This window comes from Monodon monoceros, unplaced genomic scaffold, assembly GCF_005190385.1.
Source record: "Monodon monoceros isolate NGI ecotype Baffin Bay Population unplaced genomic scaffold, NGI_Narwhal_1 Super_Scaffold_3, whole genome shotgun sequence".
In the NCBI taxonomy this organism is placed as follows: Eukaryota; Metazoa; Chordata; class Mammalia; order Artiodactyla; family Monodontidae; genus Monodon; species Monodon monoceros.
The window spans coordinates 25,723,941-25,737,824 of NW_021703780.1; the positions used below are offsets into that span (position 1 = coordinate 25,723,941).

At 39.0% G+C, this 13,884-nt stretch overlaps 1 protein-coding gene across 23 annotated transcripts in view; it reads left to right on the top strand.

The window, feature by feature from the left end:
- PKHD1 (PKHD1 ciliary IPT domain containing fibrocystin/polyductin) overlaps positions 1-13,884 on the top strand; it is a 623,301-nt gene that overhangs the window by 51,045 nt on the left and 558,372 nt on the right. For all 23 annotated transcript variants that reach the window (XM_029242351.1, XM_029242350.1, XM_029242348.1 and 20 more), the window contains 2 exons: positions 8,898-9,028; positions 11,787-11,922. In XM_029242351.1, the coding sequence (XP_029098184.1) occupies positions 8,898-9,028; positions 11,787-11,922 (267 nt within the window). The remainder of the gene's footprint in view (positions 1-8,897; positions 9,029-11,786; positions 11,923-13,884) is intronic.

Here is a 13,884-nt window from a genome sequence, read left to right on the forward strand (position 1 = left end):
AGTATCAGTCCATCCATCCATCCATCCATCCATCCATCCATCCATCAATCACTCAACACTGACTAAGCCACCCTGCGGAAAGCTCTGTGCCAGGTGCTGAAGACCTTCGTTCTCAAAGTTTGGTTCTGGACCAGCAGTATCTCCATCATCTGGGAGCTTGTTAGAAATGCAGTCTCAGGCCCCATCTCTCACCTCCTAATCAATCTGCATGTTCACAGGATCCTCAGGCAATTTCTATGAATAGGGTAGTTTGAGCAACACTGCTATTGGGGATTTAAAGAGAACCAGGCTGAGTCCTACCAACAAGGAATTTACAGAACAGTTGAGTATGTAATGAATACATGTAATAATGTGATCAGTAATATTCCAAATCACCACTTGCCCATATGCCAAGTGCCCTTAAAAAAAAATATTGGTTCATTTCTGTGTGTTAGGTCCTAAGGTGTGGACCCTTGTGAGGCACTTCAGCTTTCAAATGGGAATGGCATTGTCACTGCCTCTCCAACTTTTAATTATTATCAACAATAATAACGACAACAATTTATTTAGCTCTTACTATGTGCCAGTCACTATGAATGTTGAGGATACAATAAATTGAAACAAAGTCCCTGCTCACCTGGAGGTAAGTGTGTAAGAGAAAAATATAGCAGGGGAATAGTGACAGAGAGAGTGGTGGTTGTGATAGGATGGTCACTGGCATTGGAGAAATGTCAAGGATGTCACTGGAGGATGGAGACAGGGAGGAAGTGAAGGAATGAGTCCTGGGGAAATCTTGGAGGAGATTCTAGGCAGAGGGAACACCAAATGATAAAATCTTAAGTCAGAATGAGCTCAGCTTGTTCCAACCAAGGAGGTTTCTGTGGCTGGAATAAATTGAGTGAGGGGGGTGGTAGGAGATGACTGGGAGCAGATCATATGGCTTTAGAGGCTATGAAAGGATATTGGGTTTTTGTTGTTGTTGTTGTTGTTTTTTGGCCATGCCGTGTGGCATGTGGGATCTTAGCTCCCTGACTAGGGATTCAACCTGCGCCCCCTGCAGTGGAAGCTCAGAGCCCTAACCACTGGACTGCCAGGGAAGTCTGAAAGGATGTTGGCTTTAATTCTGAGCGAGACAGGTGCCATTGGAAAAGTTTAAGTGCAAAAGCAACATGATCTGACTTAGGCTGCTGTGTGAGGAAATACTGTAGGGAGGCAAGGATGGAGGCTACTGAAGCCATCCAGGGGAGAGAGCATGTTGGGTTGGACTAGGGCAATATCTCTTAGAAATATATATTTATCATTTTATTGTTGTTGCTTGTGCCTTGGTGTCCTATCTAAGAAACGATTGCCTAATCCAATGTCACAAGATTTATGCCTATATTTTCTTCTAAGAGTTTTATAGCTTTAGCTCTTGCATTTAGATGTATAATTCATTTTTAGTTAATTTTCGTATATAGTGTGGGTTAGGGGTCTGTATTAGTTTTCTAGGGCTGCTTAACGAGGTACTGCAAACTAGATGGCTTAAATAACAGAAATTTATTGTCTCACAGTTCTGGAGGCTATAAGTCTGGTATCAAGATGTCAGTGGAGGTGATTCCTTCTGCAACAACCTGTGAGAAAGAATTTGTTTCATGCCTCTCCCCAAGATTCTGGTAGTCTGCTGGCAATCTTTGGCATTCCTTGGGTTGTAAAAGCATCACCCTGATCTCTGCCATTATCTTCACATGGTGTTCTCCCTGTGTCTTTTATGTGCCCAAATTTTCCCTTATTATAAGGACACTAGTCATATTGAATTAAGGACCCACCCTACTCCAATATGACCTTGTCTTAGCTAAGTACATCTGTAATGACCCTATTCCCAAATAAGGTCACATTCTGAGGTACAAGTGGCCAGGACTACAACATATGAATTTTGAGGGGGACACAATTCAGGACTCATCTTCCTGGTGTTGAGCCCTAGGGTTGGGGTGCCCAATATGTGGCTCAAACCCCTCACTCCCCAGGGAGGGTCCCCGAGCCTGAGATATCCCCCTTTTCTTCTGTGTCCCCTGCTAGGGGTGTGCGTCCTGAGCTGATTGCTTCTCCTCCCTTCCCACCCAACTCTGTGAGGATTTTCTTACAGCCTTGGTTGTAGAAGAACCTTTCTGCCAGCATCCAGGTTGTTTGCAGTGAGAGTTGCTCCACATGTAGATGTATTTTGATGTGTTTGTTGGGGGAGGTGAGCTCTGCATCATCCTACTCTGCCACCTGATCTCCCCAATTATAGCTGTTTTATAAGGTATTTTAATGTCTGGCAGAAGACCCCTTCACTCTTATTTTTGAAATTTTGTTTTCTGGCTATTGTTTATTTTTCATTGAATTTTAAAATCAGCATGTCTAATTTAAATTAAAAATGTTTTTTGTATTTTTATCATGATGTATTGATGCTTTAGTTTAACTTAGAAAGGTATGCCACAGGCATCTTAGGTAGCCTCATCCACAAGAGGGCAGACAGCAGAAGCAAGAAGAACTACAATTCTGCAGCCTGTGGAAGGAAAAACCACATTCACAGAAAGACAGACAAAATGAAAAGGCAGAGGACTTTGTACCAGATGAAGGAACAAGATAAAACCCCAGAAAAATAACTAAATGAAGTGGAGATAGGCAACATTCCAGAAAAAGAATTCAGAGTAATGATAGTGAAGATGATCCAGGACCTCGGAAAAAGAATGGAGGCAAAGATCGAGAAGATGCAAGAAATATTTAATAAAGACCTAGAAGAATTAAAGAACAAACACCTAGAAGAATTAAAGAACAAACAAACAGAGATGAACAATACAATAACTGAAATGAAAAATACACTAGAAGGAATCAGTAGCAGAGTAACTGAGGCAGAAGAACGGATAAGTTACCTGGAAGACAGAATGGTGGAATTCACTGCCATGGAACAGAATAAAGAAAAAAGCATGAAAAGAAATGAAGACAGCCTAAGAGACCTCTGGGACAGCATTAAGCACAACAACATTCGCATTATAGGGGTCTCGGAAGGAGAAGAGAGAGAGAAAGGACCCGAGAAAATATTTGAAGAGATTATAGTCGAAAACTTCCCTAACATGGGAAAGGAAATAGCCACCTAAGTCCAGGAAGCATAGAGAATCCCAGGCAGGATAAACCCAAGGAGAAACATGCCGAGACACATAGTAATCAAATTGGCAAAAATAAAAGACAAAGAAAAATTACTGAAAGCAGCAAGGGAAAAATGACAAATAACATACAAGGGAACTCCCATAAGGTTAACAGGTGATTTCTCAGCAGAAACTCTACAAGCCAGAAGGGAGTGGCATGATATATGTAAAGTGATGAAAGGGAAGAAACTACAACCAAGATTACTCTACGTGGCAAGGATCTCATTCAGATTTGACGGAGAAATCAAAAGCTTTACAGGCAAGCAAAAGCTAAGAGAATTCACCACCACCAAACCAGCTCTACAACAAATGCTAAAGGAACTCCTCTAAGTGGGAAACACAAGAGAAGAAAAGGACCTATAAAAACAAACCCATAACAATTAAGAAAATGGTAATAGGAACATACATATCGATAATTACCTTAAACATGAATGCATTAAATGCTCCAAGCAAAAGACACAGGCTTGCTGAATGGATACAAAAACAAGACCCATATATATGCTGTCTACAAGAGACCCACTTCAGACCTAGAGACACAGACAGACTGAAAGTGAGGGGATAGAAAAAATATTCCATGCAAATGGAAATCAGAAGAAAGCTGGAGCAGCAATACTCATATCAGATAAAATAGACTTAAAGAATGTTACAAGAAACAAGGAAGGACACTACATAATGATCAAGGGATCAATCCAAGAAGAAGATATAACAAATATATGTGCACCCAACATAGGAGCATCTCAATACATAAGGCAACTGCTAACAGCTGTAAGAGAGGAAATCGACAGTAACACAATAATAGTGGGGGACTTTAACACCTCACTTCCACCAATGAACAGATCATCCAGACAGAAAATTAATAAGGAAACTCAAGCTTTGAATGACACAATAAACCAGATAGATTTAATTGATATTTATAGGACCTTCCATCCAAAAACAGCAGATTACACTTTCTTCTCAAGTGCACACAGAACATTCTCCAGGATAGATCACATCTTGGGTCACAAATCAAGCCTCGGTAAATTTAAGAAGATTGAAATCATATCAAGCATCTTTTCCGACCACAACGCTATGGGATTAGAAATGAATTACAGGGAAAAAAACGTAAAAAACACAAACACATGGAGGCTAAACAATACGTTACTAAATAACCAAGAGATCACTGAAGAAATCAAAGAGGAAATCAAAAAATACCTAGAGACAAATGACAACGAAAACACGACGATCCAAAAACCTATGGGAGGCAGCAAAAGCAGTTCTAAGAGGGAAGTTTACAGCAATACAAGCCTACCTCAAGAAACAAGAAAAATCTCAAATAAACAATCTAACCTGACATCCAAAGGAACTAGAGAAAGAAGAACAAACAAAACCCAAAGTTAGTAGAAGGAAAGAAATCATAAAGATCAGAGCAGAAATAAGTGGAATAGAAACAAAGAAAACAATAGCAAAGATCAATAAAACCAAAAGCTGGTTCTTTGAGAAGATAAACAAAATTGACAAACCTTTAGCCAGACTTATCAAGAAAAAGAAGGAGAGGACTCAAATCAATAACATTAGAAATGAAAAAGAAGTTACAACAGACATCGCAGAAATACAAAGTTTCGTAAGAGACTACTATGAGCAACTCTATGCCAATATAATAGACAACCTAGAAGAAATGGACAAATTCTTAGAAAGGTATAACCTTCCAAGACTGAACCAGGAAGGAATAGAAAATATGAACAGACCAATCACAAGTAATGAAATCGAAATTGTGATTAAAAACCTTCCAACAAACAAAAGTCCAGGACCAGATGGCTTCACAGGTGAATTCTATTAAACATTTAGAGAAGAGCTAACACCCATCCTTCTCAAACCCTTCCAAAAAATCGCAGAGGAAGGAACACTCCCAAACTCATTCTAACTCATCATCCTGATACTAAAACTAGACAAAGACTCTACAAAAAAAGAAAATTACGGACCAATATCACTGATGAGTATAGATGCAGAAATCCTCAACAAAATACTAGCAAACAGAATCCAACAACATAATAAAAGGATCATACCCCATGATCAAGTGGGATTTATCCCAGGGATGCAAGGATTCTTCAATATACGCAAATCAATCAATGTGATACACCATATTAACAAATTTAAGAATAAAAACCATATGATCATCTCAATAGATGCAGAAAAAGCTTTTGACAAAATTCAACACCAATTTATGATAAAAACTCTTCAGAAAGTGGGCATAGCGGGAACCTACCTCAACATAATAAAGGCCATATATGACAAACCCACAGCAAACATCATTCTCAATGGTGAAAAACTGAAAGCATTTCCTCTAAGATCAGGAACAAGACAAGGTTGTCCACTCTTACGACTATTATTCAACGTAGTTTGGGAAGTCCTAACCACGGCAATCAGAGAAGAAAAAGAAATAAAAGGAATCCAAATTGGAAAAGAAGAAGTAAAACTGTCACTGTTTGCAGGTGACATGATACTATACATAGAGAACCCTAAAGATGCCACCAGAAAACTACTACAGCTAATCAATGAATTTGGTAAAGTTGCAGGATACAAAATTAATGCACAGAAATCTCTTGCATTCCTATGCACTAACAACAAAAGATCAGAAAGAGAAATTAAGGAAGCAACCCCATTTACCATTACAACAAAAAGAATAAAATACCTAGGAATAAACCTACCTAAGGAGACAAAAGACCTGTATGCAGAAAACTATAAGACACTGATGAAAGAAGTCAAAGATGATACAAACAGATGGAGAGATATACCATGTTCTTGGATTGGAAGAATCAGTATTGTGAAAATGACAGTACTACCGAAAGCAATCTACAGATTCAGTGCAATCCTTATCAAATTACCAGTGGCATTTTTTACAGAACTAGAACAAAATAATCTTAAAAGTTGTGTGGAGACACAAAAGACCCCAAATAGCCAAAGCAGTCTTGAGGGAAAGAAACAGAGCTGGAGGAATCAGACTCCCTGACTTCAGACTATACTACAAAGCTACAGTAATCAAGACAGTATGGTACTGGCGCAAAAACAGAAATATAGATCAATGGAACAGGATAGAAAGCCCAGAGATAAACCCACGCACCTATGGTCAACTAATCTATGACAGAGGAGGCAAGGATATACAGTGCAGAAAAGACAGCCTCTTCAATAAGTTGTGCTGGGAAAACTGGATAGCTACATGTAAAAGAATGAAGTTAGAACACTTCCTAACACCATACACAAAAATAAACTCAAAATGGATTAGAGACCTAAATGCAAGACTGGACACTATAAAACTCTTAGAGGAAAACATAGGAAGAACACTCTTTGACATAAATCACAGCAAGATCTTTTTTTGATCTACTTCCTAGAGTAATGGAAATAAAAACAAAAATAAAAAGACAACCCTCAGAATGGGAGAAAATATTTGCAAACAAATCAACAGACAAAGGATTAATCTCCAAAATATATAAACAGCTTATGCGGCTCAATAGTAAAAAAACAACCAACCTAATCAAAAAAATGAGCAGAAGAGCTAAGTAGACATTTCTGCAAAGAAGACATACAGTGGCCAAGAAGCACACGACAGGTTGCTCAACATCACTAATTATTAGAGAAATGCAAATCAAAAGTACAATGAGGTATCACCTCACACCAGTTAGAAAGGGCATCGTCAGAAAATCTACAAACAAATGCTGGAGAGGGTGTGGAGAAAAGGGAACCCTGTTGCACTGTTGGTGCGAATGTAAATTGATAAGCCACTATGGAGAACAGCATGGAGGTTCCTTAAAAAACTAAAAATAGAACTACCATATGACCCAGGAACCCCACTACTGGGCATATACCCAGAGAAAGCGATGATTCAGAAAGACACATGCACCCCAGTGTTAATTGCAACACTATTTACAATAGCCAGGTCATGGAAGCAACCTAAATGCCCATTGACAGATGAATGGATAAAGAAGTTGTGGTACATACATACAATGGAATATTACTCAGTCATAAAAAAAACGAAATTGGGTCATTTATAGAGACGTGGATGGATCTAGAGAGTGTCATACAGAGTGAAGTAAGTCAGAAAGAGAAAAACAAATATAGTATATTAACGCATATATGTGGAATCTAAAAAAATGGTACAGATGAACCGGTTTGCAGGGCAGAAATAGAGACACAGATGTAGAGAACAAATGTATGGACACCAAGAGGGAAAGTGGCAGGTGGTGTGGTGGTGGTGGTGGTGGTATGAATTGGGCGATTGGGATTGACATGTATACACTAATATGTATAAAATAGATAACTAATAACCTGTTGTATAAAAAATAAAGTAAAATTCAAAAAGAAAAGAAACATATGCCACCTTACAATGTTCACTCTTTCCGTACATTTACTTTACAATGTTCACTCTTTCCGTACATTTACTTTAGTTTTCTTATTTAAGTTTTAACTCATCTGTTACGTTTGTCAGCAGCATTTCAAAGCTTTCTTCACATTTCTTCATACTCTTGAATTGTTCTTGTCAAAATTGTTTCCAGATATTGTATCTTTTATGTTGCTAATGTATGTTGGCTCTTCCTCATTGTTATTCTTTAACTTAGAAGTTTATTGTAGTCTTGTCCTGAATCTTAAGGGCATGTTTATATATTTAACTTCAGGGTGATATTCCACTTAGTCACATGCTCCTGCAAGAGTTTCATCAGGTTGTATAAATTTCCTTTCTCACCCTGACACATTGGGGAATGACAACCTTGCTTCTGTGGCCTCTCCCCACTGGCATGGGATATGTGTCTCTATTTGGTGGCTTCACTGCCTCTTTTATATCCCTTTCTGGAAAGATGGCAGACCAGAATCGTTGCTGATCAACAATAAGTGGGCTTCCTGTCCATCAGCTGGATCAAGGGCTGGTCCTCCAAATGGTATTGTGTGCCGTGATATCAGTGCGATTGGTGCCATTCCTTCTCTTACTGACGTTTGTCGTGAGGAGATGGGGGTTTCTGTGGTTGCTCCTCCTCAGTGGTCAGTACAGAAATCCTGGTGGCACTTGGTGACAATGACAGTCCCTTCTATATCATTATGGAGACCAGAACATAGTCTGTGTGGTATCGAATCACAAAGCTGGAAGGGTTAAGGCTGTCATTTAAAGATGAGGGAATGGGAATTCCCTGGTGGTCCGGTGGTTAGGACTCTGAGCTTTCACTGCTGAGGGCTGGGTTCAATCCCTGGTCGGGGAGGTAAGATCCTGCAAGCCGAGTGGCATGGCCAAAAAAAAAAAAGATGAGGGAGATGAGGACCAGTGAACTCAGGGACAATAATGCAAATGACCTGCTCTAAGTGGTAGAGCAGTCTATAGCCCTGACTCTGGGCTGCCTGCTCTATCTACTGTCTTATACTTGCTCTCTTATACTGGTTTCTTGGGAAGAGAGTATGTTTTATAGAATTGGCAGGGATGATGTTCAGAAATCTAGAGCAGAAGCAGTTTCCAGAGACCATCTATTGATACTCTACTTCTCTGTTCCATGTCTGTGTTTTATCTCTATGTTTTAGTCTTAAATATTTCCTTCTCTCTGCCCTTCAGTCACTGTATCTCCCATCTCATTTAGTAGTTTGTATTTTTAACTTCAGTCTTTTTCTTCAGTTTGAACATGCCTTGTGTTTTGACTAAGGAGTTTCATATTTTGATTTCATTTATTTCTCTTGTGGATAATTAATTGTTGTCTGTCTGTACGGCTATGTGTCCTATCTGAAAATGCTGCTTTTGTACAGGAGGGCTCTGGGCCACCATCCGAGGCTCTAGTTTGGAAGATGTTAGCCTGGTTTTATTTGGATCCCAGTTTTGTGCCATTAATGTCACCACAAGCAATTCACGAAGGATTCAATGCAAAGTTCCACCCAAGGTAAGTGGAATCTTTTGGCATTTCCTCTCTGAGTGAGTGACCATTATTAACGTGTAGTGTAAGGTTCTCAGTGAATCGTTTCTTAGAACTAAGTTAACTGACATGACGTTTTCATCATGAGAGCATGCTTATGTTGCTTACATGGAAGCACTTCTGTTATGAATTGGGAAGCTGACCCCGCCAATGGGGCTTGTAATTAGCATCAGTTAATTTCTTTTAAAAGAAGACAACCAGGCAGTCCCAGTCCCATACTCTTAATGAGTATTAGTGCCACAGAATAAATATATTTACCTACTGCACATTCTGAGTGTTGGTTTGCAAGACATATATCTTAGAATCTCGCTTCTTTCTCAAGTAAACAAATAACTTAGTTTTCATTAGCAATTTTGTTTTCTGGCATGGATGTGACTGGTGGAACTTGGAATCCTCTAGAATGCCTGGTTCCTATGAAATAGCTTCCTAGTTAGTCCCTACTGCTTCCCTTGTTTCTTAAACACAAGTCCCTTAGCTTTCCCATCCCTCTTCAGCTGGTGCTATCCCATAGATGGCATAAGAGTTTTTGGTCCAGACCCTTCCCTGGTGCTGTGGGTGAGAGTCATGCTCACAGCTGAAATTGAACTTCCTATTCAGAGTTCACTTCAGTGCCATCAAGATTCCTAGCACATCCATGACCCCCAAAGAAGGCTGTCTGCTGAACAATAAAGATCTCTGGAAGAAGAGAGGGTTCAGAGTAATCTTTGATCTCTGGTCCCATATTTTTATCTCATCCAGTTATTCAAATATTATGAAATGTTAGCTTTTATATATAAACTGCATGCAATTCTAATATGTTTGTGTTGTAATTTGTATATTTCCCATTATTGGACATTTAGATAATTTCCAAAATTTCCTGTGTACTTACCAGCCAACAATAACAGCACAGAGATATAAAGCTTTTGACATGGATATCCAGTTGTCTGAAACACTTTTTAAATAATACTCTCACCATCGCTGTGTGGGTGTCTGATTTCTGGTGCCTTGGCCAACATTGAGTATCAGCACTTTAGCTATATTTACTATTTTAATGGGTAAAATTTGTACTGTTTGAATTTCTTTTACTAGAGAGAATAAAAATTAGGAAAGCCAACTTTTAATTGAACAAAGCAATACATGCAAAGTTCAAAAGAAAATAGTAAGACAATCATACTCTCTCGTACCCACTTCCCCATTCTTCAGTCCCCCTTTCTGAAACAACCACTTTAAATTCCTTTGAATATAGTTACAGTGTCATTTGTTGGTTAAATCAATAAACCATATTTACATTATTAAACTATTTGAATGATACTGACAGAATCAGGCAATATATATATTTTGTAGTTTGTCTTTTTCTTAGAGTTTTTTACTTTATAAATTTATTTATTTGTGTTTTTTTGGACTGTGTTGGGTCTTCGTTGCTGTGCGTGGGCTTTCTTTAGTTGCGGTGAGTGGGGGCTATTCTTCGTTGTGGTGTGTGGGCTTCTCATTGTGGTGGCTTCTCTTGTTGCGGAGCACGGGCTCTAGGCGCGTGGGCCTTAGTAGTTGTGGCACGCGGGCTCAGTAGCTGTGGCGTATGGGCTTAGTTGCTCCGCGGCATGTGGGATCTTCCTGGACCAGGGCTCAAACCTGTGTTCCCTGCATTGGCAGGCGGATTCTTAACCACTGTGCCCCCAGGGAAGTCCCTAGAGTTTTTTTTTTACATGTCTTCCTTATTATAAAAATCCTCTATCTTAAAAAATATTTCATTATATCAGTTGCTCTTTTTTCTTGACGCTCCCTCTTCTTCTGCTTCAATCTAACTTGGTGTTTTCTAGATTTATTCTATAGGTTTCATCCTAGTATTTCCCTTGACTGCTCTCCTGAGTAGATTCACTGTTTCTTGGAGTTTTTTTTCTCTTTTTTTGGTTATTGCTTATTTTATAAGATAATAGCCTTAAGAAATATCCCAAGAAAGAAAATGTGGGAGGGAAGTTTTCTTAGTACTTAAATATCTCAAAGTACTTTCACAGTTGATGGGTAGTTTAGCTAGATATAGATGTTAATTTGAAATTGCGTTTTTTTTTGCAGAACCAATTGGTGTGTTAATTGCAAATCATTCTTCTTTACCCTTTAATCTGTTGGATGCTGCACTTGCCTATTCTAAGCACTTGTCACTGTGAGTGTGTGTGCATGTGAGAGAGACAGAGACAGAGAGAGACACAGAGAGACACAGAGAAAGACTTCAAAGTAGCAAATATAGTCTTTAAAAACAATTTTCTTGAAATTAACCCTTTAAACTAATTCTGTATGGACCTTTGCTCAACTCAGTCTTATTTACAGAGTTTTTATTTTATTTTTTAAAAACTATTTATTTATTTTCCTTAATTTTTTGGCTGTGTCGGGTCTTAGTTGTGGCACACGGGATCTTCGTTGAGGCATGTGGGACCTTTTGTTATGGTGTGTGGTCTCTTCGTTGCGGCACCCGGGCTTCTCTCTAGTTGTGGCATGTGGGTTTTCTCTCTTTAGTTGTGGCGCAAGGGCTCCAGGGTGAGTGGGCTCTGTAGTTTGCAGCACATGGGCTCTCTCGTTGAGATGCAAGAGCTCAATAGTTGTGGCGCGTGGGCTTAGTTGTGCCGCGGCATGTGGGATCTTAGTTCTCCGACCAGGGATCGTACCTGCGTCCCCTGCATTGGAAGGTGGATTCTTTACCACTGGGCCACCAGGGGAGTCCCCAGAGTTTTGATTTTAAAAATTAATTTTTCAGGGGGAAGATGGACCTACAGTGAATGTGACTGTGATCAGAGGGGACCATTCTGTGGTTCTTCCCAAGGCATTTACTTACGTCTCCTCTTTAAATCCAGTAATTGTGTCTCTCAGCAGAAACAGAAGCAGCATAGCAGGTAAAATACCTGATCCTGCAGGATCTTTTCAGCTTAGAGCACTGATTGTATAAAAAGGCAAAACAATGGCCTATTAATTTTATTGAAGATAGTATTATATTTTGGATGGAAGTTATTTTTCTGAAAACCTGGAGACTGATTTTCTCCTCTTAGCCATCATTGAATAAATCTCCTTATACCTGTTTTTCTCTCTGTAAAATTGGGACCATTTCTATCCTGAAAATGACATGGGAATTTGAAGTTAAAAATTCAGTAAATATGTATTGTGTACCTACTATGTGCCAATAGTAATAGCACAGACATATAGTAGACATTAATCTTTGTCATTAATTTATAGAATTATTAGCCTCAGTTTACAGATTAGGAAACTAAAGAACAGAGAGAATAAGTTACTTGTCTAAGATGTTACTTGGTAGTAACAACCTGGTAGTAAGTACCAGAGTGGGGATTTGAACTCAGGCAGTCTGGTTGCAGATTCCAAGCACACAGCCACTTACAGTTTATTGTAAAATAGCATTTGGAGCAGCAGGTCCTTTTATAGCAGTTATTTGATATGATTAGAAAATAGTATTCTGATTAACTTGTTCCTTGAGAGACATATATATAAAGAGTGTATTATTTAGCATCCAGCTACGTGAAATGATTTAATCTTTCTTTGATGATTCAGATGATATGACTGGATGGAATTATGACAATTTATTATCATGTCATAACATATAGATTTGGAAAAGTAGCAGGTAGCACTGTGTTCTGGTTAATTGGGTGCCAGTTGACAGAGTTTATGGCAGACATGTCTAAGGGTTTATTATACAAGACCATCAAATTTCCTAAAGAAACAGCCTGGACTCAATTTTTCTGGTACTATTTTCATTTTCCATTGCTCAAGAGTACATAAAGGGAGGTGTCCTTTAGCTTCTCAATATTATTCAGCTCAGACAGTGCAGAAGAAGAACTTGCTGCCTGAGGCGACCAAAGTGTGTAAAATTCCTTAGTGGTATAGATTCTTCCCAACGAAGTAGAAAAGGGAGGAGGGAGCTCCGTGTTCTATTCAGATTTCAGTGATTTTGGCTCCTAATAAAATTTCCCACCTATAATGCAAAGAATAAATACATTGCATCAGTGCCTCAAAGGCATCTCAGATTAGCTTGACAATTGACCAAGAGCCCAAGGAGATCATGTTATTGATATATACAACATGATGCATTATTTGCAGGATTTACACTTGCAATGAGATCTTTCTACAGGCAGAATAAAGAAGAACTTGTTATAAAACCCGCAGTGAGTGGTGTCCTGTTGGGAAGGTTTCTTTTGGAAGTTGGAGGGCTACGTATCTCCATCCAGGAGATGCTGATGCTGATGAGGACAATAGAGCCAAGATGAAATCCAAGAGAAAAGAGGAGGGGCAGGGAAGGAGGAGGAAGGATTTGATGTGAGAGACCATTAGTGTGATTTTTGCTGTCAGCACCCGATCTGAATGAATTCCAACTCAACCACTCCTTGGGCACAATACTTAACTTCCTTTATCTTTAGCTTCTCCAGCTGTTAGGTGGGAATAAGTCTTTCAACGTTATTGGGAAAAATGGAGATAAAGTATCAATAGGTAAAAGTACCTAGCCCAGGAACTAACACAGAGTAGCACTCAATAAATGCTTTATTGAAGTGAGCACCATCATTCTGCCAGATACTGGGTGTTGTATAAATGGGCCAAAGATGGCCTCTCTACATTGGCCCCATGTGGTTTCCTTCTTCACAGCAGGCTGGGATCCATTAGCTGAAAAGTCCGCCAGTGCCAAATTCAAATTCTTACACACCTAGTTGTTTTAAATATAGCCCCAATAAGCAGATTTCCTATAACCTTTTAGAGCCTATCTGCTTTACATACCCTGCAAAACTTCATTTAACATCTGATAGCCATATCTGTTCCTCTTGATACTCAATACATATATGAGATAAAATGAAGTG